The sequence below is a fragment of the Scatophagus argus genome, chromosome 17, assembly GCF_020382885.2.
Source record: "Scatophagus argus isolate fScaArg1 chromosome 17, fScaArg1.pri, whole genome shotgun sequence".
Taxonomy (NCBI): Eukaryota; Metazoa; Chordata; class Actinopteri; family Scatophagidae; genus Scatophagus; species Scatophagus argus.
In genome coordinates, this window is record NC_058509.1 from 21386226 (window position 1) to 21411435 (window position 25210).

Below are 25210 nucleotides of genomic sequence, written 5' to 3' on the forward strand. Positions count from 1 at the left end.
GTATTGTAACTGTCGAGTGTTCTGGAGTGTTTTTAACGCAAGAGACTGCATCTTTGCCATGTTAGCTAAGGTAATTCTATGTCTGTTTTAAGAAGAGCCAGTCTGTACATCACTTCTACCTTCCCCTGGTCTAGTTCTATCAGTCATTTCATTCAATGTGCTGGCTGTGAGTATTGACATGTGGCTCATCCTCTAAAACTGAATTTCCACACCTGCTCAACTCCCTGTAATTCATAAGGGTTCAAAAGTGCCAAAGGTTGTTGACAAATGCTCCCTCTGACCACTGTCATCTGAAACTCTTCAGCTAAGCAGTTTATTCAAAGCACTGGAAAACGAGTCTGTGCAACACTCTACTCTGCTCTCGAGACAGTTGGTGGCTCGTCCACTGCTGCAGACCCAGCTTTGAACCTGCAACCCTCTTCTTCCAGCACTGCAGAGAGGCACCTCAGCTCTGGCAGCAGGACTGCTTCCCATCAGGACCACTTGTGACCACACTTGTGCCACTGACTTGGACTGCCTGATTCTCTGCCCTCTGTGGGGTCTGTGTTCTTCTGGCTCAGCTCCAGCTGCTCTTCAATCTTTACATGCTCCCACATAAGGAACCATAATACATTCTCCCATTCATATGCTGATGACACACAGTTGTACACGTGGTGATCTTAGTCCCACTAACAAACTAAAATGTAGTTTTTGTCAGTTTTAGTCAGCTGAATACAAACAAGATTGAGATACTTAGAGTTGATCCTAAAAGAGACAGGAGATCGGTACACCTCTAACTAGCCCACTGTTTATTATCCAATCAGGTCCCTCAGGCCAGCAGGTGGAGGTCTTCTACATGTACCAAGAATTGGATCCAAGGCTTAAGTGCCTGCTTGGTACACGTGGCTGTAGATGTAGATTACTGTGTGCATGAAGTAATAACAATAATAATAATAATAAGAAGAAGAATAAGGGCACTTTCAGCACTTTTCTGAATTGCAATATTTATCAATCAAAGGATGTCTCAAAAGTGTCCAATTTTTGAGATAATACAAAAACTTCCTTCAGAAAATAAATCTAGCCCTGCCTCACCCTCACACCAATTTACCGCTATGAGCCCGTGTTTACATTTGCACCTGTTAACAGAGGAATTTAATTAAATATTTTTAATACAAAGGTAGATTCATAATTTTGTTTAAAAACACCTCGTTGTGGTGTGGTGGAAATATGCTTCTACACAGGATGGGGAAAAGAAATATATATAAAAATATATCAATATTATATATATTTATAGATTTCTCTAATTGTGTTTGGGTTTCCAGACCAAAAATGGACCATAGTTGACCCATTTGTTGAAAAAAGGATTAGCTGTCTTTTGGAAGTTAATGTCTGCATGAAGTAATAATGACGGTACTGATGATAATAATAACTCACACAGCACTTATCACACATTACTCATTTGAAGATTTCAAGGCTAAGTCCCGGATCGTCCCTGCGAATGTACACAATCAACAGTCTCCATGATGGTTCTATAGTCGGCTGGGAAAACAGATGACACCGACTGAGCAATGCTCCTACTGTATCCCCGTTGGATAACTGAATGTTGATGATGCTCCACCATATGGGCATTATGAAAGCACGGGGGTGATTATGATAACTAATATACAAATCATTTACAAATATAACTATAATTTCTAATAAATACATTCAATACGTTCATTCTACAACAAAAATACGAGTATCGCTGATCACATCTGCTCTAGTTCATATCATCACAGCATCGCTTAATTACTAGAATTCTCAGATTAATTATAAGGCTATTTTGGAACAATGTCGGGGGCGTTGTTTCATAATAATACCAGCGCGTTTGAAAGTGGGAACAATAAAGGGGCGGTAAGGTATACCTGTCTGCAAATGGCGATGAATGTGAAAAAAATGCCAACAAATTCTCTTTCAGCAACTCAAAGTGTGATGTAAAAACAATCACTCACCCTGCTCTGTTCAGATATTCCCTCAGAAATGATACGGTGTGAAAGCAGATGATGATCACAGCTCACTATTCCTCACAGGCACGAGATAAACAAAGTGGTAAGTCATGAGCGCTATCAAGCGGCTTTTAACAGTGTGTTTATGTACCAGTGGAAAAGGATTCATGTGGTTCCTCTGTGCCCCTGGTCTTGTCTGACAGACAGCCAGGAGAGGCGCAATACGCATCATCTCTCTTCAGCTGTAAGCAGGTGCTGGAGCTACCCAGCATTTAATCAGGAGATGGAGGAGACCTTGGTTGGTTCAAAGTACCAAAAAGTGAACCTTAAGTTGAGTTTTCTTCCCTTTGATTATAACTTTATACTGAAATCTTAAAGTTAATTTTAACAACAAGAATAAACCTTGTACTTACATTACTATTATTTTTGTGTCTGCCTATTATTAATCTTTACATGTAACATGATCAATTTAATTTGAAAATGACACTCTAGTTTGAAGACCTTTAACCCTAAATGAATTCACACCACAGAACAGCAGACAGTCTCCCACTTCAGTTCCCACAAGGCTTGTGTTGTTTTATCTGTGTTCGGTGCCACCTGACAGACTGTCCACGCGGATATATTTACATGTTGTTGTTTCAAATATAAAACAGTTGTAAAGGCAACAAAATGGCTGGCCAGCTATGTTAAAATCTAGCCTGCAAGACATGACATAGGGCTGTCTATCCATAATACACACCCTTTAGCGCCCCCTCCTTCAGTCAGTAGGGTGGAGCTTTGTGTATAATGAAGCAGGTTTATTTGTGGGAGCAGCCAATAGAAACAGTGCTGGGAGAAGCCTGGTCCAATCACAGCTGTCAGAGCTGCTGTTCGTAGCAGACCTCCACCATCAGTAACCAAGATTCCCTATGCCATAAAATCAGTGTATCCATTTTCACTTTCCATTGAAAACAATGTATTGCTGAAATACAAAAGCATGTGAGGTCGCTTGAATTAATTAATGAAAATATGGATTCACTCGACATTTTGGTTCATGACAGCCCGTGAAAAACACTGAGAGGATTGTAGATACAATCCCACACGTGTCTGGACACTGTTTGTTACATAATAGACTGTAGTAAGCCTATATACTCAGTGCATTTGAAACATGGTTCAGTGATCAGCTGCACTGTAATATACACTAATCCCAAAAAATGTAATAATTTGCTAAAATCCTTTCTGACATATGCTCACTTGAAAACAATACAACAACAATATATTTTATGTTGTACATCATCAGCTTTCACTGATTTTTGTATATGCCTTCTTTATGTGATGCCTGCAAAACAACAAGAGCAACAACAGATAAAATTTGTGGAACGCTCAAAAAACACTGGTTTGGAACATACCACAGGTAAACAGGTTCAGCGGTAACACATGACATTATCATGATTGGCTGTAGAAGGGCCATCCAGTTGTTCACAAACAAAGCTGGTGTGAAATTCCGCTTGTCGTTGTATACAGAATATTATTACATTGACTCAGGAAGACTTTGCTCTGCTTTCTGTAAATATAGTTTGTTTACAAATTTTTGCATTCTATTTTTACTTACTTTTTACATAGTGTCCCAACTTTCATGGAATCCTCACATAATCACACAACCACTGCAAAGCAGACAATTTCACCATGGGAAGGCTCAGCTTTCAACCCAGTATTCTACAACCATTCTAGACAGCATATAGACAACAAGTCAACTTGAACCTTCACCTTCCTTGGAGGGCAATTGGTTTTCCATTAAAGCATAGTACAATACATAACAGAACATACAGAGACATACAATGCTTCATATCAAACACACAAAACATGGGGTAGAATGGACTATGTACAATGAAGTTACAACAACTTCATGTTTCATGTCAAAACATCAAAATAAGCCACGTTGCCACAGCCCTGCTGTTCAAAAAAACTAAGGCAAAGAAAAAAAACAACTTAATTATATTTAGGTATTTTTAACACAAGTTTGAGGTGGATTGGATAAACCCTTTTGAATGAGTCTGTACAGTATGATCCCTGTACACTGCAAACAATGTACAAAAACACTGAAATAAATTCCTGGTGGTCACGGCACCATCAGACTTTTTTCAGGTCTTGGGATGTTATGTTTGCCTACCAAATTTTGTACATCAGGATAAGACATACAGAGAGGGCCACCTTTTTAAAATTTTGGAGGGGTCACTACAGACCTGGTCTCTTTTTAACCCTGTGAAGTTTGGTACAGATTTGACCAGGTATACTTATGTTACAGCTTGAGTGTACATGGTCAACGTGAGACTTAATGGCAAAATTTGCTAAATAGGATTGCAGAGGTATTGAGACTGTAATCATTCAATCTGAAGTTGATCTGCTTAATTATCTTTGGATGAGCTTGTCAAAGTACAACCATGGATATGGCACAAAAAAAACCAAAAAAGCAACAACTTCCTGTTGTTTAAAGTTATGGTGCTAAAGACATTTTTTGTAGATTAGGTACATTTGATACACATGCCTACCAGTCATTGTACATCCAAGTGAAAGGTACTGCCTCAACAACTACATTTTGTAGCGGGAGCTATCAAGCCAGGCTGACTGAGTGAGGCATATAAAGACGGGTGTCATGTGGGTCATGACAGCTCCCAAAAAGGGAAGCCCAAACATCTCAATCATCCATGCCCTGACACCCTCTGTGTTTGTGCCCAATTAATAATAAATAATAGTTTGGTTTTTAAAAGGTTTTTAGTACCTTTCAGTCAGGGTGGGCATATTGATCCAAATATTGATAGTATCAATACCAACGTTGATATAATGTGAAAGGATTGATACTTAAGTTTCAGTTTCTCTCCTCTATATTCAGTACTTTACTCCCATTTCATCAAAGAGTAGACACATCTGTGCAAACATCATGTTTTGTTGTGCCGTCACATCACTCAGCAGTGCTGATAGGCAGACGTGTGGGCTGCAGTGAGTGTGCTGCAGTGAGTGAGAGCATGAGGGTGTGGCAAGGAGTGGTGTTTCATTTTGATTTTTCAGATGAATTTAAGAGCTGACAATGCCACCTGGGGACTTGCACCCCAGAATCTGAAAACCAAGACAAGTATAATAAAAAGGAATCTACAGGTGACACAGACTCGAGACTGAGGAGGCAGAGACAATAGATTCCATCCATCCATCCATTTTCTATACCGCTTATCCGTCAGGGTCGCGGGGGAGCTGGAGCCTATCCCAGCTGACTACGGGCGAGAGGCGGGGTACACCACATCAGACACAGACACACAATCACAGGGCCAACACACAAAGACAGACAACCACACACTCTCACACTCACACCTAGGGACAATGTAGAGTAGACAATTAACCTAATGTGCATGTTTTTGGTATTGTGGGAGGAAGTCGGAGTACCCGGAGAAAACCCACGCAGGCACAGGGAGAACATGCAAACTCCACATAGAAGGGCCCAGATAGATTCAGTAAAGGAAATGATTTTATTTAAATAATACCTCAAATTAATCAAAACTAAACCTAAAACAACGAGGGATGGGAACTGCTGGAAAGAAGAAAAATGCAAACATATGGTAAGTATAAAAGAGATGGTTTTATTTACATAAACAATCTAAAATGGCCTGGCTACAGCACTAAAATTCTAATAACCAACACAAAATAAATAAAATAAAATCAGTGGGCTGGGTCCTCAGGGGGAAGCAGACTAATATGGAAGTGCCTCGTCACTAGCCTGGGTGCAACACTACAACAAAAGACAACAAAACGTACACTAAAAGTGCCCCAGTGCCTAATTGCATGCAAATGTGAGCTCCTCTCCACAGTGCCTGGCCTCCCACCTGATGGCGCCCAGTCTACTCTGAAAGAAAACCAATGAAACAAAGAAGCGGCCTGGAAAACAAGAGAACAAAAGGTCCACAAAATCCAACAAAACCGACCAACGACCAAAGACCAACCACCCAATTGATAAACATTATCCCAAAATGAATATACAAACACAAATCAAGGAATTAACAAATTAAGCAAACTGAACTGGACCAGATGAGCAAATCAGGAGTTACAAGTTACTAGCTACTAGCCCAGTATTTACGTGGTGTCGGATCGATACCAAAAGTATCACACACCTCTGCCACTTAATGCTTGGGCCCCAATAATAAAAAATAGGGAAGGGTAGAGAAAGGACACAAACCATTCTCTATCTGTTTCGTGAGGGCTTTACTCTTCATTAGAGTGGCCTGACAGAGACAGAATCCAAATGTCCAGATGTCATTTCTCTTTCCAACTCATAGGCTGATATATGGACAAATCTACATTTCATCCAACCCACAAGTTGTCTCAAGGGGACTTCCTGCAGATCTCCAGAGAGTATACTTAGGATGCAGACTTCACCAGATTTCACTGATGAAAAGTGCCTATAATCCATTATAATAAAAAAAATAATTTGTTATAATGTGCAAAACAGTTAATTTATTAAAAGACGACGTGAGTCTTTTAGGCCAGAAATAATATTCAGTAAAATTCATTTAGTCTCTTCACGATGTTTCCATGATAGTGAATTTCACATGCATCTTTGAATTCTTGTCAGAAATGAAACACTTTCCAACATCTCTAAAGCTCCTAATTAACACGTTGTATCCAGTTTATTTAATGTGTACACAAACAAAAAACAAAACAAGTCACAGCTGACTTGCAGCTGACAAACAACAAACAACAGTTTGTGATTTTAAGGGGCCAACCATTTCTTGGAGACTATGTACAGATTCTTAAAGTCATAACAGTGATTTTGTTTTGGTGTTACACTGCCCGTATGGATTGGGAACTGGTTTCAGTTATAGAGAGATATTTTGTTTAAACCTAACCCAGACATCACAGTTACCAGACACCACCTATCTTGTCATTTTGCACAATCATCCAGTGGACCTTGTGCATGACCCAGTTATTACTACAATTAGAGAAATCAAACCCAAATCCACACATGATATTTTGACAGAGATTTATCAAAACCCTGTCTTGGCAGGGTGTGAGGTGGGACTTGATTCCTCTGACTGTAGTTAAATCTAAACCAAGCTACTACATATGACAGAGTTGTCTGGTTTACTCTCCCCTACCCACCACAGTGCCAGCATGTCTGCTGTGAATTCATATCTAATCTGAAATTCAATTACTTTGACTTGGTGGCAGTATAGGATGTATGAGATAATGCAAAGCAAGTGTATCATTATTGTGCAAAAAGTAAAAACCCCAGAACTTACGGGGTGGTGCACGGGTCTTGAATCAGCCTGAAGTCCTGCATCCATATGTAAACTCTGCAGCTGCCATATGATTAGCATCACATCATAATTCACACTAATGCTGAAATGAGATATGGTGAATGGGACCTGACACACCTGGAAACACAAGTGTTACTAATGTTACAATGGGGAACAGCATTATTATTTTCTGTAATGCCGTGCAGAGTTCAGTGAAAAGGACTCAAAGTCACACTTGAGAAACACTAGAAAGAATGCTGGAAGAAACTTATGATGCTATGGTACATGACAAACTGGCAAAGAACCCCTGGGTAGCATAGGTATGTAAGCACTAGTGAACAAGACACGGGTGGGACTAATCAGAACAGGGCAAGCAATCACAATGCAGTAAAACACACAAAGACAGTAAAGTTTTCATTTCAGTTTTCGTTTATCACTTAATTTAGTGTGTGGTGGTGTCCAAACTACAGTAACAGAGGCACTCACCAGATCTGCTCCTGATGAGCTTAAATTGTTAAACTCACCAGATTTTTACCTGCGGATTGATATGATTAGACATTGTCAGTGATCAGGACTACGTCAATAGCAATGGCCTTTTGTTTAAAACAGCAATCTGTTATTCAGTAGTTCTGAAAACATCTTGTTTTAAGAAAGAAGAGCGAGACGAAAATAATTATGTGAGTAAAACAGCAATTAATATTTTCTATTTTCAGTCTTTTGAGGTCATAGTATGAAATAATAGCACAGTGGCAATGATCTATATCATATGAAAAGTGTAAAGTGGTTTTCATAGACTCAGTAAATCCATAATGTAGTTGCCTACAGTACTTGAATAAAAAGATTTTTCACCTAATCCAAAAACATTTAAATCTGCAGCAACATACACACTCAGTCAGCACAAAAGAAACTAGTAGCCAACCAGCAACTCAGTACACAGAGATATGATTTGTGGCTGTACCGATACAGCAGCATGGGTCTAATTGGCATGGCTAAGCCACTTTCTGGGCTTTTGTCTGGGGAACACACTGTGTTCAGCACAATGCTTCCCAGCAGCTGATCTCCTCACATTTATAGACACCCCATCCCCCATCATGACACAAAAGGCTACCCTTTGCCCTCACAGCTCATAACCCCCCCCCACACACACACACACACATGCACACACATGCACACTATCTCTCTCTCTCTGTCTCTGCTTTACTGCAGGTGGGATTTCATACCCTCAGTGTGAACAAAGCAGTGTTCAAGAAGCTTCTGCTCTACCTCTCTTTTCTTTTGACATCTGTGTTTTGTGGCCTCCAGTGAGCATGTGCTCTAAATTACCTTCCTCCACTTCCACCACAGCATTAAGATTGCTGGTGTGTTTCTGTGGAGAGAAACAAAATGGCTGCAGAGGTTTATGGTTCACCAGAAAGCCCAAGAGTCAGTGTTTTACTTAGTGTGACATCCATCCATCCATCCATTTTCTATACCGCTTATCCGTCAGGGTCGCGGGGGAGCTGGAGCCTATCCCAGCTGACTACGGGCGAGAGGCGGGGTTCACCCTGGACTGGTCGCCAGTCAATCGCAGGGCCAACACACAAAGACAAACAACCACACACCCTCACACTCACACCTAGGGGCAATGTAGAGTAGATAGATAGATAGATAAATAGACAGAGATAGATAGATTGTAATTGACTGTAATTTCCCATTTATGGGACTAATAAAGGATTATCTTATAGATACTTTATCGATCCAGAGGGAAATTCAATAGCCAATTTTAAAAAGTAGCCAATTACAAAATATTAAAATTAATTCACCTAATGTGCATGTTTTTGGTATTGTGGGAGGAAGCCGGAGTACCCGGAGAAAACCCACGCAGGCACAGGGAGAACATGCAAACTCCACATAAAAGGGCCCAGACCGGAATTTGAACCTGGAACCCTCTCGCTATGAGGCAACAGTGCTAACCACTGCACCACCTGCACTTAGTGTAACGATTGACTAAATTACTAATTACTAATTGACTAATTTCCTTTTTTCCTTTCCTTTCCTTTTTTACAGAATTGGATGTCTTAATTTATTTGACTAAGATAATATTTGTGGCATTAAAGTTGTGTAGAACAAAAAGAAAAAATGTTAATGTGACCTCATGGCACATCCAAGGCTATTTTTGATTATGTCTCTAATGCTATAGTCTCTGTGTTATATCAGACAGCTTCTGAGCTAAAAAAAAAAAAGAAAGAAAGAAAGAAAGAAAGAAAAAGAAAAAGCCAGCTCTTTTATTAATTCTTTTCCCGATGATATGCTCTATGTATATTGTCTGCCGAGGAGACATAATATATGGAAACTTTATGTATTCCATTAATAATTTCACCAAACAAAGTCATCTAATCACAGCAAGGGTAGTGGAAACTGTATGCACTGCACTGTGGTTGCAATACTGCATAAAATTTTACATACACTAAAAGAATGACGAAGACACAGTGTATCATCCATACACTAAAAGAATGATGAAGATATAGCAACTACCACCACTTTGGATTAGGTCCTAAATTGCTCTCAGTGTGTTTTGCACTACTGGTATTACAGCTAAAAGGTTGATTAAAAGTTTAGTAATCTATTGGTAGTTATTACACATTATACTAAATCAATGCATTTAATGAGCATGATGTTAAAATATGCTGTATCAAGTTTAAAGTTAAAGAGCTGTAGAGAAATACATGGAATGATAAAATAAATATAATAGCTTTCTTAAGATTTATCTGGACTAAGAACCCCAAAAGGCAGATCACTTGCCACACCAGAGTCAGGTCTTAAGTCTTTATTAAAGTTTTTATTATAAAGCTTTATTAAATATTAAAGTCTTTATTACAGAAATGACTAAATTAACATCACTTCTTTGCAGAGTGCTTCAGTTTGAAAATGCAACTGAGAAATCCAAATATTAGGAGGTCCAAAGACAAGTAGCTGGAGGAGCGCAACATAGTCAAGCCAGCAGGCAGATTTACCAAAGACGAGCAGGGAAGCGGACAGGAGGCAATGAACCTGAGGCAAGATCATGATTAGCGAGAGCTGACACAGAAGACAAAGCAAGTATTTGTGGTGAGTCAGCATATACCACCAAAGAATCCAGCAGAGATGGCAGGAATTAACCAGAGTACGTGCACTGCTGTTTAAGGGTGGAGAGAAACTGGCGGTAAGTAAGTAAGTAAGTCAGCCTCACCCAGCTCTGCTTAAAGACATATCCACAGACTGAGACATATAGACAACACCACAGCCACAAACATAAACAAAATGGAGGGTCAAAACAGGGAGAACACCAACTAACTTAACTTTTCTGTCAGCCCATCCATCACACTTGCTTTTTACTGTAATATATTTTTTATATTATTCATAGCTCTCTGTTATAACAACCTGTTCTTGACTTAAGTGGGTCTCAGCGATCAGGCCGTTTTGAGCAGAATAACATTCAAACTGTGCAAAAAACAGCTGTTTTTGTCGTAACACACACAGACCCTAAAGAATAAAGCCTGACAAATAAAGCTCATTACCACTGGCGTAATACAGTTTATACAGTTCAATGTTGAGACAGTTCATGTAAAGAAAGCCTGGCTGCATCAAAGCTGCTTCTTACTATACCCCCTACAATCAATCAGCAAAAAGCCACTGTGATATTAAAAATCCATTCTTTGAATATAAACTTCCCCTGTTTGCATCTTATAATCACTTTATTTGAATGAAATACTCGCATAAATATATATAAACTTGTGTGGTGTGTCAGTCAAGAAAAAAAAAGTGCCAAAGTGTGTGGTGGTGTTGTGAGTGCTGTTGTGTTTTAGTTAAAAAAAAGTTTTTAGTTTTAATTAAAAAAAATGCAAATGCAAAAACATCAAACAAGCAAGTAAACAACAAAAAGCGAGTTTTATTCCTAAAAAATTAAAATAGGGCAACAAAAAAACTGAAGTAGCTTCCAAAAACACTAAGGTAAAATACACAAATCAGAACTTGTGTCAGAACCTAAGCTCAGTTAAACTGTGAATGAATATGATATAAATCTAGGAAAATTTAGTGAGTTAAGAGGTCTTATTTATTATTTTATTCACTTGCTTACTTAATTATTTAATTATTAATAATAATTATTATTAGTTGTAGCAGGGTATATAAAAAAAAACAAACAAAAAAAAATTTCCGGTACACTAGGCGGCAGTATGCACCTTTAAAGTTACTAACTGCAATCCACCAGTAAACTAGAAGAAGACGAAGAAGAAGAAGAAGAAGAAGAAGAAGAAGAAGAGTGAAATGTGAGAGAGAGCGAGAGAGAGAGCGCCAGAGAGAAAGAGAGAGATACTTTACGTCACTTTACGCCATTAGGTCATAGATCATATACGTATGTGATCAGGAAGGGCCGTATCTTGATGACAGAGACACCATTACGCCTATGTGTTCTTTTTTAAACAGGCAAAACGCAAGTATGTTTTCATTTTAAGTGGTTTTCTCTTGTTGGGAGTGTGTTGTTGTCTCTTTGAATTGGTGAAGAACACCCTGAGCGTTAACCGTGTCAAGATACGCAGTTTACGGTAACTGAAAGCTGTCAAGTTAGCGGCAGTAAGGTAGAATGCTAACAGCTGAACAATTCTGTACAGCCTCCTGTAACTTTTGGTAGATAAACAGAAGCTATGAAGCTAGATAACCCGCCTAACTAACTAGTTTAATATGCAAATGTGTATAGAAACCACGTTAACATTATTTCCTATTGTAATTTAATGAATATCATTTGTATTGCAAATTTTAATGTCGATGAGCTTGAAATGATTGGAAATTAGCCGACTAATTTGTTAGTAAGCTAACAGTTGTTACAGACCAAGTATGATGAGGTTGTATCTAACTGATCTCCTGTTAGTAATTAATTAAATCCTCCGGGACTGAAAGTCGACAGTGAAACTCTGAGCAAGTGTGAGTAAACTAGTCTGCCAAAATGTTAAAAAAAGGAAAATAAAAACCTCGCGAAATTAGCTGTTAGTTTGTAACTGCTTTATCATAGCTCTTTGCTCGCTAATGGGTAATTTTCGGCCTACACCATCATTGCCTTACCTTCTCAGATCCAATGGTAAACATGACCGATGTTAAACACCTTCGGGTGTTTTTTTGTTGTTGTTGTTTTTTTTAAAACCCCTTTCCTGCTCATCTGCAGCCTAAGTTCAGCGCCAAAGGCACAAGTACCCTTCAGCAGACATGTCTTACGGGAAAGCAGAGACCTACCGCCCAGTCCCACGGGATTTCAACACCCTAATACAGACATGCAGCTCCAACATCCAGAAAATCACACAGAACAGTAAGTTGATGCTTTGCTGCTGTATCAGTAGCTCTTTGCTACAGTGTGACACCATGGCTCCATTCTGCATGTGTCTCCATGCCTGAACACACATCACATGACAATTCATGTGCATTGGGGTGGGCATTCCAGTGAAACAGGAATCAGTGCCTCTATTCTACTTTATCATTTGCTTGTCTTTAATTACTTACTCTGAATCACTTTTTTACTTTCTAATATGTCACATAAAGCCGATAATTGTGAGAGTAAAATTATGAGACTGTTGTTTGTCCCATCATCTTAAAATAATTCATATGTTGCATTCACTCATGAAAGTGTGGATTAGTTTATATTTTGTACTTGTACAGGCAAAGGGTGACTTTCTTCCAAATTAAAGAAAGACAGTGTGATTACGTATTATCAGTCTATCTGTTATGCAAAGCTACATGGAACCTGCATGTGTTCTGGAGAAAATGTCAATCTCAATACTGTGCAGAATTAATTATGGAAACAACAAGAAAAAATGAGATCAGCTATGCAGTCAAGAGCTTGCATTCATATCGGTGGAAATGATTGAGGTCCCATATGGTACCACATTTTAAACCCATTGGACTCACAGACTTGACATGAAGACACTGAACACATCATGGTATGACCACAGACACACTGACTGAATCTGTTGTGCTAGTGTGACTTACACAGAACTGTTTAATGAAGTTCAGCATTTCACTGTTTATCACGAATCATGAATTATCATTATTATTAACAGGTCAATTTTAAAGCTTAGACTCATATCTTAGCACAACTTTTGTAAGTTTGAAGAATCTGTGGTCTTTATTTAATTACTGTAATGGCTTTTCTATAAGCCATTTGCTGTTGATTGGCCGGTGTATAATTGACGCACGCCACTGGCTTTTCTTTACGTATCAGACATGAAATGACTGCAAACCATTTTGTTAATAAAAAAAATGCAAAATGATTTTCTTTTAGTCTTCTTCCTTTTAAACTCAGTGAGTTTTGGTTCACTGCGCTAGTCAGCTTACTGGTGAGGTTTTCTGATGTGTGCTGGATGTAGAGGCCTTTTAGTGAAGCAACCTTCCACTGAAGGAGCTGCCCAGTGCTGGTAGAGTTCCATGCACGGAGTGTTAGTTGTTGTTCATCAAAGAGGATGGCTTGGCTATTACCCTTCTCTCTCCCGCCACCTGCACTGGGACTTTTGTCCAGTCTCTTCCTGTCTGCAGTAGAGATGCTGCTGCCCTAGCAGACCACTACATAGGACAGGGCCGATGCTACCACACAGTCAAAATGTCCTCAGTAGTGCCCCCTCCACTCCAGTCTGCTCTAGCCTTTCCTGTACAGTACAATGGAGTTGTCCCTCTGGTTCAATTTGCTGTTGAGGTGAACACCTAGGTACTTACAGGAGTCCCCAGTCTCCCAATCTGATTGACTTGTGTCTGAAGTTTGCAGTGTAGAGGATGAAAAGGGAGTGGAAGCAGGACCGCTCCCTGTGGTGCCCCTGTGCAGCAGACTACCATGTCAGACACAGTTCCATGCCCTCACATACTGTGGGCGATTGGTGAGGTAGTCTAGTAGCCATGTTGAAAAGTGCTGGACCAACCCTGAGTGCTCCAACTTGTCCATCAGCAGTGTAGGCTATATGGTTTTGAAAGCACTGGAGAAATAAAAAAAACAGCAACATGATTCTCACAGTGCTCCCAGGCTTGTTCAGGTGAAAGAGGGCAGTGGGAAGGTGACTGTGTCAGCCACCCCAATGCAAGGCTGGTAGGTGAACTGGACCGGGTCCTTGGGGTGCGGTATCTTCGGCACCAGTACCACACAGGATGTTTTATACAACTGTGGCACTCTTCTAGTCTCAGGCTCACGGTGAAGCTTTCCCTTACCCTGCATAGCTGGTCTTCGCAGAACTTGAGTAGCCAGGAGCTGATGCCGCCTGTTTAAGACTGGTGGAGTTTTGAAAATAGAATGCACTTATGCAAATAAGTGCAATGCAAAATATGAAACTTTTGGCATGACAAGCTCTCTTGCGCGGTCACTGTACGTTTCTACCAACCAATGAATTTGTTTGTTCATGTAAAAAAAAAAAAAAAAAAACGTGTTGAAGAATTTTGAATTGTACACTCTGTGTCTGTGGTACCTGACAGTAGAATATATCATGTAACCTTAATCCCTGACTTTTCTTCAAAAAAGAATTGGCATTGAAAAATATTATTTAGACCTGAAATGTTTACCAGCCACAGGCAACATGTAACATGTCTTTAGTAGATATTTCCTGTCAACAGTCTTATAGTGCATACCTATAATCTGTGTATTAACATCACAGACACAACAACATATTTGTATTCATACATTCTCAACATATCTGTATGCTTTCTGTTGCTCATTGTTCGTTTGGACAACTTTGTGGCCACAGTTTTTTTCCCCACAAAGCGGTTTGTATGATAGCCAACATCTTTGGTGACTTTCTGCATAATATCACACTGATTCTCTTGTGGTTGGAAGGGAGTGCTGTTGTCTGATGACTCAAACATACTAATGCATGTAAACAGAAGTTTGTGCCTCCTGAAAACTGGGAACCAGAGTACAGACTACAAGCCCCCCAATTACTCTTAACCAGTCTCCCATGGTGGAGGACAACAACATAACACCCAACATAACCAAGTGCAAGACAGGACAGCACTGCTCATTTTTTCACGGTTTTAAAACTTTATTTTATATACTGAGCAATATTTTTAATCATTCAGATTTGGCTGAGTGGTTAATAACATATTTTCCCGTGGTATGGAAAACTCTGAACACGTACTTAAAATGTCATTCATTTTTATGCTGAACACTGTTAAATATTAGCCTTCAGTGTAGCTGGACAGTTCATTACACGCCGAAGCAAAAAATGACCCGTGTGTGGTGCTTGGTTCATTGTGGTCAATCTTACAACCGAAGGCGAGGCAACCTTCCCTCCATGTTTGGTATAACCCGCAAACACAAAATACCGCCCTATATACGTATAATTTCTGGTGAAAGCTAAAACTGATGGACATAAAATATTACATTACCCACAATTTAAGTGTGGTTTCATTCGAATTGTTTCCGGTGTAAAAATATATGCATTCACATGAGCTAACATGGTATTAAAATTAATAAAATGAAAACTCACATTATGACGTTACACCAGATAACAATTACAGCATAAGCACACAAGGCAACTTACATTCACTGGCGGGATGATGTTGCGGAGACATAAGGATGGAGGCCGCTTATAGAGGTAGTCAGTTCGGCCAAGTCCACCAGTATCAGTGGATTATCTGTGAATCCCAGTTGTCTCCAGTCAAAGTTTGTAAAGCTACCCGCTGTAAAATGATCACTGCAGAGGTGGGTGTTTGTTGTTCTCTTCAGCTCTCCATCAGACCCGCCCAGAAAATCCTGAATCTAAAATTGTGAAAAACTGTTGGAACAGTGTAATTCCATAACTAATTTATGACACAGTCAACATTCTTTCAAGTTTTCCAACTATATTCTGACACATTTAATGTGTTTTGAAATAAATCTTGGAATGTGCTTTACGTGGACTTTAAAAGTACTCAAGAAGTACTTAAAGGAGGTAGATAAGAAAAGAAGAGTGGGAGTTATCAGGCAGCCACTTGCACGGCGCCATCTTGGATAGGAGAGATCTTGTGGATTGGACGGTGGATGGAAACTGTTTCAGTGTTCATTTGGGCATGTTGGTATTGTTTTAAGATGGACTTGAGGAAAATGTCAGTCTGTCCTTTAAAATTATGGCATAGAGCCAGATATTTGGCTTTTACAAAACAAAAAGCAGCCATATCATCCAGGCGTTTTATGCAAACATTCCATTACAGGATTGACACTTATCACTCGGTCTTCTTTTGACAGCTGCTCAGATCAAGAACATGGTGAACCAACTGGGGACCAGACAGGACACCAGTGAATTCCAGGATCGTCTGTATGTATCAACATTATCTCCAGTAACTGTTTCTTCTCTCTGATAAAATTGTCACTGTTATGGACAGTTGTCAATGTAGGTTCTCAGTCATCCGGGTCATAGTAGAAACAAAGGCAACTGGACATCTTTTATCTGGTTGCCTTCGCTTCTAGCACCAAATCTGTTATAGCAAAGTCTAGCTAAACTATGTGAAATGTGCCTCTATCATTGCTGAGCCACTAAAATTGGGGATGATAAAGCAGACATTGTTGTCATCAGGATTTTATTTAAATTACATATGTACTAGAACACTGTATGTGCTGAAAAGTGTTCTTCATTATGCAGGATGAAAGTTAGTTTGGAGCTTTGGTTGTAGAGAAACTCACTCATCATACTGACGAGCAGTCTTGTTATTCCACAGGCAGCAGATTCAACACCATACCAACCAGATGGCAAAAGAAACCAACAAGCATCTGAAAGAGTTGGGATCAATCCCTTTGCCTTCATCGCCATCAGAGCAAGTAGGTGACCTACACTTGTTTATACATCACTAATACTAATAATACACTGGCTACGTAAACACGCCCAAGGTTCTTTCATAAAATTTGTTTTGATGTCTCATTACGGAAACACTTTGTACTATTACACCAGCCCCTGTGCCTTATATATAGGTATATATATATATATATATATATATATATATACCTATATATATATATATCCCAAACTTAACTGTCCTAAGACCAACGCTAACACCTTCATCACCGTTTGCTAGTTGCTGGAGACACTGGTACAACTACCTTAGCAATAGCTATTCTTCATTTTATTTTGGCCTGTCCCTAAACAATAGAGTATTTCTGCTCCTCATGTGATTTGTTTACTAAATGTTCATAATGCTCGAGTTGCTTGTTGTTTTGGTTACACTCTGCACCTGTGCTCTTTCCACATTGTGAATGTTTTTCTTGTCAGAATAAACCAGTGCTTCTCAATTATTTTGTGTTACGCCCCCCCCCCCCCCTAGCAAGAAGAAACCAATTCACGCCCCACCACCCCACCACCCACTCTCCGCCGCGACTATAAATAATAGTAATAATAATATGTAATAATATGATGCTAACAGTGCTCGCTGGTTTACTGAAGTAGCATTCACAAAGCGGGATGATTGTTGGCAATATTCGGCACGTTTTCGCTGAAAAAACTCCAGCGGCTTATCAGCATGATTGGGATGTAATGTCTTCAAGTGGCGCCTTAATTTATTTGGCTTCATGCTGTCCGCTGGCAGCATTTTTAGACACAGTAAACACACCGGTCTTTCCTCGTCTCCCACTGTAGTCACAGTGAAGTCAAGCGCTACATATGCTTCTTCATATTTCCTCGTCTTAGCTTTCGGGTGAGTTACTTTTGTCTCATTATCTTCGTCTCTCTCCGCCTTTCTTTTCATCCCTGTTAAAAATTTCTTCATGTTGTCTCTTAAGGGTTCGTTTACTGCACTTCATATCGCCTGCTCAGTGCAAAAAAACCCCTACACCACAGAGCTAATACTCCCTGCGCACACTCTGACAATGAGAGCGCCACTGCCAACTACTGTAGTGGATGTGCAATTACACTTTATTCTAGTACGGCAAAAAAAGCATGTTCCCCAGGGTCACACACGCCCCCTTTGGCATCGCCCCACTATAAGCACTGGAATAAACCAATATTTTACCAGTTGAAGGATCCGCGTCAAGCCTGCCAAACAATGGTTCGCCTACCTCGTTACCGCGTAGTAAAATAACCCAGTTTATTGCACCTACCATACGCACTTTAGACACCCACAGTCATGCGACAGCTCCATCTCTCTGCTGAACGAACCGAACAACTTCTTCACTCGCTTTGAGGCACACAACATCACCCGTGCCCAGAAGACCCCACCCCTTCCTGGCGACCTGGCAATGACACTCTTCCCGGACAGCGTGAGGAGATCCCTTGGCAGGATTAATGCACGCAATGCTCTGGGTCCTGACAGCATATCTGGTCGTGTACTGAGAGACTGTGCAGAGGAACTCACAGATGTCTTCACTGACCTCTTCAACATTTCACTGAGTCAGACTATTGTCCCCACATGCTTCAAAGCCACCACCATCATTTGGTCACAAAGAAGTCATCTCACTCTTGCTTTAGTGACTACTGTCTGGTTGCACTTACTGCATTTGCTCCTAGCGGCTAGTCATACAGAATATCAGCATATCGCCACCCTCCCTAGACCCATTCCATGCCCACTCCACTGCCCTCCACTCAGCCCCCACACATCTGGGCGCAAAGGACTCATATATTAGAATGCTGTTCATAGACTTCAGTTCAGCATTCAGCACTTTCATCCCCCAGCAGCTCATTCACAAACTGAACCAGCTGGGGCTCAACATGCCTCTCTCCCCTCCCTTTAGGACATCTGCACCACCCGCCTTACCGGCAAAGCCCTCTGTATTTCAGGTGATCCCACCCACCTGTCATAAAGCTTCTTCAGTCTGCTGCCATCAGGGAGGAGACTGCAGAATCTCCAAGCCAGGACCAGCAGACTCGAGGACAGCTTCATCCACCAGGCCATCAGGAAACTCATCTCCCTCCCTGCTCTGCCCCCTCTCCCCGTTCTGTCCCCTGCATGCAGAAACTCTGGACTTGGGCACCCTCCCAGGTCCCCCCTTCAACTACTGAACCGTATCAGGCCCAGAAGCTGTGGCAGTGCATACAGAACATCACAAACTTCCAAGACTGTGGTGTGCAAGCGGGGAATCCAAAGAGCTGAACTGCTTCTTTGCGTGGTTTGAGACATCACAGCAGAACTCAACCACATCCTGGCAACCCCCTCCAGCTTCCAGCAGTCTACTACAATCACCTACCAAAGAGCTCAGTCTCAGTCTGCTACTGCTGCATCGCCCCTGCTATCATGAAGTGCTTTGAGAGGCTGGTCTTACAGCAAAGCCTGCTTCCCTTTAATCTTCAACCCGCATAAGTTTGCCTATGTAGCAAGGACATCCACAGAGCCACAGCTCTCCATAGTGCCTTGAGCCACATGAAACATCAGGAGAGCTATGTGAGAATGCTGTTCATTGATTATAGCTCTGCTTTCAGCATCATCATCCAAGAAATCCAGGTTAATAAACTGTCTGCCTTAGGCCTACCCTCACTCACTCATGCCTGGGTGAAAGACTTCCTGACCCGCCGCCCCCAGACTGTGAGGCTTGGCCCCATCTCTCTTCCACCTGCACACTCAGCACCGGCTCTCCCCAAGGCTTTGTGCTGAGCCCACTCCTGCACTCTCTCTACACATATGACTGCACCATCATCAAATTTGCTGATGACACAACTGTGGTGGGACTCAATTCAGGGGGAGACGAGTCTGGCTACAGAGATGGGCTTCTAGGACTAACATGGTGGGCAGTCGTGGATCAGCGGTTAGGGTGTCGGACCCGTAACCGGTGGATTGCTGGTTCGATTCCCCGTCCCGGTGTCCATGGCTGAGGTACCCTTGAGCAAGGTACCTAACCCCCACTGCTCCTCGGGCGCTGCACGCGGTCGCCCACTGCCCCGGGTTTGCTGTGTGTGTGTGTGCACGTCACTTGGGTGGGTTAAATGCAGAGCACAAATTTCGTTGGAGTGAGTTCCCTCCAATGACAAAATATGTCACTTTCACTTTCATGGTGTTCAGAAAACAAGCTGACACTGAACTCAACAAGGACTAAGAAAGTCATTGTCAATTTCAGGAAAAATAGAGCAGCCTACGCCCCCCTATACATCAGGAAGCTGCTGGTGACTTTCTATAGATCTTCCATTGAGAGCCTGCTAACATACTGCATCACAGTGTGGCACACCAGCTGCACTGAAGCAGACAGGAAGAGTATCCAGAAGGTCATCCACACTGCACAGAAGATCTGTGGCTGCCCTCTACCCTCCCTAAAGGACATCTACACCTCCCGCTGCCTCAGCATAGGACAGATCTCACTCTGAACTCTAACCTCTCATTGTTATACAGACACCCCCCCCCCCCAGAAACACACACACGTTGCTCAGGTCAAACTATTCTATAACTACTATCTGTTCTGACAATATCCATGCGACAGGCTAGTATATTTATCCTAACAGTGCAATATGTCTTTACTGTTTAACGTAATTATTCCATGCTTCTTGTGTGAATATGAACGTTATGACAAATGGTGCCCATGTAACTGTCATGAGTACACTAGGTAGAGCCAACCAAATTTCGTTGTACAGTAAGTATAATGACAATAAAGGTTTCTATTCTATGTTTTATATTTTCCAAAGTAGCCACATTTAGCATTGATGACAGCTTTGCACACTCAGTACAACTACTCAGTACAAATCCATATTATGGCAAGAAATATGTAGTTAAGTAAAGAGAAAAGACAGTCCATCATTACTTTAAGAAATGGTCAGTTAATCCAAAAAATCTCAAGAACTTTAAATGTACCCGCAACTACAGTCACCAAAACCATCAAACCCTGTGGTGAAACTTGCGCTCATGAAGACTATCCCAGGAGGGGAAGACCAAGAGCTACCTTTGCTGCAGACGATAAGTTTGTTAGCAGCTCAGATTCGAGTCCACCTAAGTGCTTCCCGGAGTTCAAGTGGCAGACATATTTCAACATCCACTGTTCAGAGGAGACTGCGTGAACCATGCCTTCATGAATTGTGGCAAAGAAGCCATTACTTTGGAAGAACAACAAGCAGGATTTTCATGTTATAACTAACTAACTAATTCTGTTGTACTGAAACTTGTGATTCTGTAAGTCGCTTGGGTAAAAGCTTCTGCTAAATGAAGTGAAACTTTTCACGCTTCTGTACAAAACATACACTACCTGGAAGACCGCGCTTGTTTCATCACTTTCAGAGTGACACGTTTGTTGCCTTAAAATAAGATGAAGTCTGTGTCATCCATAAGCATCAGCACTCTGGTTGTTTGTCATCCCTGGGCCTGTTTTTCAAATGTTCGATTTTTGATCAGAGCATAACATCAAAAATGTGAAAATCAAAGCACTGTTTTGTTTATTTATTTTTCTATATCACATTCAAAAACAAAAAATGAGAAAACAAGACTTTTTTCCATTTTTTGGATTTTCAATGCTGAATGGAATATCAAATGAACAAATAATACACAATTAAATTGAATTAAAATAAAGTTTCTTTAATCTATTCTCCACCCTGTGAATATAGCTTGGGTATGTTATTTAACTTTGTATTTAACACAAGCCGTTGTGCAGTGCTGATTTCTGTATGGGAATGTGCACTTCGTAATAATTTGGTGACTAATTCCTCGTACCCTTCCAGTGAAGCCACAGGGCTAAAAATGAACAATGCAATAATTATGGAAAGGGCAAGACACGTCAAACTGTTGACTAAATTTCAAATAGAAATTTTTCAGATTGTCTTTTGTGTAGCCAGAAAATGCATTGCTGTAACACAGAAGGCTGCTTCCCCTCTCCACATTACTAAATAGTTTTTGGTTATAAACAGTTGTGTTCCTCTGGAAAAGATCACATACGACCTGAGGAAACGATATCATACCTTTATGAAAATTTGGCAGCCTTGGCTAGACTACACTATACAGACAAGTCTGTGGGACACCTGACCATTACACCACACTCTAAATACATAGAAATTAAAATGGAGTTGGTCCCCCCTTTGTCCACTCTTCTGGGAAGGCTTTCCACGAGATTTCTGTGGGAATTTTTGCCCGTTCATGCAGTGGAGCTTTTGTGAGATCAGGCACTGATGTTGGAGAAAAGGCCTGGCTCGCAATCTCTGTTCCAGTTCATCCCACAGCTGTTTTATAGGATTGAGGTCAAGGCTCTGTGTAGGCTAGTCATGTCCTTCCACACCAGATTCATCCATCCATGTCTTTATGGACCTTGCTTTGTGCACTGTGAAACAAAAAGAAAAGCAATCTCACCATTTTTATTTCTATGGATACATCCTGGGGCTTTTAAGTGATTTAATACCATTTGTTTCACCCTGTCCGGTGCTTCCAGAGGCAGCAAAAAATCCAGAGGGACCGGCTGATGAATGATTTCTCAGCAGCTCTCAACAACTTCCAAGCAGTCCAACGGCTTGCAGCGGAGAAAGAAAAGGAGTCAGTAGCCAGAGTGAGAGCTGGATCCCGACTATCAGTAAGTAGGAGTCAGTGGTGCTTTCACACCACTGGGTGGCTGACCAAGTATTTACATTAATGAGAGAAACTCAAGATCAGCTGGAGTCATGTCTTGATAATCTGGACTTTGCTGACTTGACTTTCCTTCTTCCTTTAGACTGAAGACAGTTCTTGGGATGAAAAGCTTGTTTCATTTGATAAGTAAGTGACATTATGCAATAAATAATCATATGAATAAATACAGGCAAGAAGGTAATCATACACACTATATTTTGGAGATGTGTTCTGCATTGTGTTGTAACAGTTAACCAACATTATTCCAATGCTTTACATGTTGTCTTATTCGTGTAAAGTCAAGAGGAATGGGGTCAAATAACCGCCCAGTCAGATGAAGTGGCCATCACAGAGGAGGACCTGGAGCTCATCAAGGAAAGAGAAACTAACATCAGACAGCTGGAGGTTAGCTTTATCTTACTATCTCTTATATTAATATGTACTGGGACACAGTGGAAGACCAAGACCACTGTGCTTTGCTAAAATCTACTGTCACTGTTGATTCTGGCTTTTTTGCCTGTTTCAGTCTGACATCATGGATGTAAACCAGATCTTCAAGGACCTGGCAGTGATGATCCATGATCAGGGAGAGATGATTGGTGAGTAGTACTGGGTTTGTCATTTCAGGACTCTGTGGAACTGTAGTCCAAAAAAAGCACCAATGCGTGCTAAAACGGCTATTCAGTCTATACGACAGCAGCCGTAGAGACAATCCAATGTAACCATTATAGGACATATACTGATATGATCATATGTAGTGTGAGATAATATATCTTGTTGAAATAGCATTGTAATGAATTAACCATAACAAGTGATAAACATGGGGAATGTGTTTGAAGAGTTTGAAGAAACTGCAAGTAGGAGGTGCAACAAAAATTAAGTGTACTGTGTTCATTAGTTCATTTGATACAGGGCAGTTTACACTAACTAAACTTAATAATACAAACATGGATTAATGATTAAAAGTAACTTTTATCCAGCTGATGTCACAGCTGTGTTAGGAGTTCATTTACATCCAGTTCATATGAAAAGATAAAGTAGTTATGTTCTTAATTTGTTTGTTTTTTTCTTTGAAGAAGCATCAAAAAGAACCAAAAAGAGTACTGTTAAAGTACTGTAACAATACAGTAGCAGTTAGAGTAGTGGTACAATTAAAATCTTAATGATACCCATCCATATTCCCAGCTTACCTTCCGTTATGTTATGCCCTGCAGATAGCATTGAGGCAAATGTGGAGAATGCTGAAGTTCATGTAGAACGAGGAACAGATCAGCTCCAGAGGGCTGCCTACTACCAAGTGAGTCCACAGCAGTTGTGTTCTGTCAGTGCAGTCTTTCAGTGAAGTCCCTTCCAATAATCTTTCTGTCTCTGTTTTCTTTATTGCAGCAAAAATCCCGCAAGAAGATGTGTATTCTTGCTATGGTTTGTTCCATTGTGCTTGTCATACTTGGCATCATTATCTGGCAAGCTGCTAAGTGAGTTGACTATGCACAACTGAAGTGTTACTACTATATTTTACTCTGCCCACTCCCACCTGCAAGTACCTGCTTGGAATGAGAATGATGAGAGAAGAACAAGAAGTGACTGATAACTTGACCGAGGTCAGCAGAGTAGATCAATGTAGAGGGATGGTCAGTTTGGGAAACATCTGAACTGAACTAGCCTGTTTTGTAAAATACCTGTAAAACACCCTATTTACACTGAGACGAGAAGAGAGTGGAGGATGGAAGTGGTGTAGCGGAACAATTTAAGATATGAGTCCCTATTTTGCATCATTCATTGATTTCTTCTGTTATGTACTGCACTAACACTAAATGTCACTGTATTTCAAATATAACAATGTCGATGCTAATGTTTTCAGACCAGGCAAACTGAAAAAAGACACACTGCACAAGTAAGTTAATCTGTGGTTTTTAAGGGCTGTAAATTATTTTTTTGTTTGCTGGTGGCACCTTCTGATGTAATGTGTGTGGAGGGCCACTGGTGTTGCTGATTGGCTCCTGGCCTGATTGGCTTCACGGTAACATTACATGAGGCTTACATGACTCCTGGTGATGATGGCAGCCGTGGTTGTAATATACATGTTGTAAAATGAAAGCTCTATCAGATTACCAATATGAATCCAATCCATGTCTGTAAATATTGCAAAGTACTGCATTGTATTCTGCTGAGAACATTATGGAAGAAAAATATCGACAGTATGTTAAAAATGCAACTCCAGTCTTTGGACAAAACAGTTTTAATTTGATTTGTATGACTCCTTAACAGTATGAATAATAAATGTGCTAAACCGTTTTAGTCTTTGGGGCATGTTTTTCCTTGTACGAGGAATCTCAGTGAATTTGGACTACAATGGGTAATGCTGCAGTTTTGTTCTTAAAGGTATCAATAATTATGTTATATTTTTGTGATTTTTGGCAATAATCTCTGCCAGTTCTGATAAATGCGGGATAATGCCTGGCGAGGAATTAGTAGACAACTTGGAGGCCAGAACAGCAATGGACAGTTGCTTCTGTGGACTCCATTCATTCCTGA

At 40.6% G+C, this 25210-nt stretch overlaps 2 protein-coding genes across 4 annotated transcripts in view; one reads left to right on the forward strand and one right to left on the reverse strand.

Moving 5' to 3' along the window:
- Nucleotides 1–2112, reverse strand: part of epb41a (erythrocyte membrane protein band 4.1a) — a 76660-nt gene extending 74548 nt beyond the window's left edge. Inside the window, exon 1 of the mRNA XM_046417574.1 lies at nt 1971–2112. The gene's annotated coding sequence lies outside the window, so the exon portion shown is untranslated. The remainder of the gene's footprint in view (nt 1–1970) is intronic.
- A 9410-nt stretch (nt 2113–11522) lies between these two features.
- LOC124074793 (syntaxin-12-like) lies at nt 11523–24969 on the forward strand. 3 transcript variants are annotated; one of them, XM_046418060.1, is made up of 10 exons: nt 11523–11679; nt 12402–12542; nt 16431–16500; nt 16901–17000; nt 22503–22640; nt 22779–22822; nt 22975–23080; nt 23202–23274; nt 23890–23972; nt 24062–24969. In XM_046418060.1, the coding sequence occupies exons 2-10, from the start codon at nt 12443–12445 to the stop codon at nt 24152–24154; spliced, it is 807 nt and encodes a 268-aa protein (XP_046274016.1). In that variant the 5' UTR covers nt 11523–11679; nt 12402–12442; the 3' UTR covers nt 24155–24969. The 3 variants fall into 3 exon arrangements, with proteins under 3 accessions (XP_046274016.1, XP_046274017.1, XP_046274018.1); XM_046418061.1 differs by having other exon boundaries at nt 11650–11787; XM_046418062.1 differs by lacking the exon at nt 11523–11679 and adding an exon at nt 11823–12163.
- Nucleotides 24970–25210: the final 241 nt, after the last annotated feature.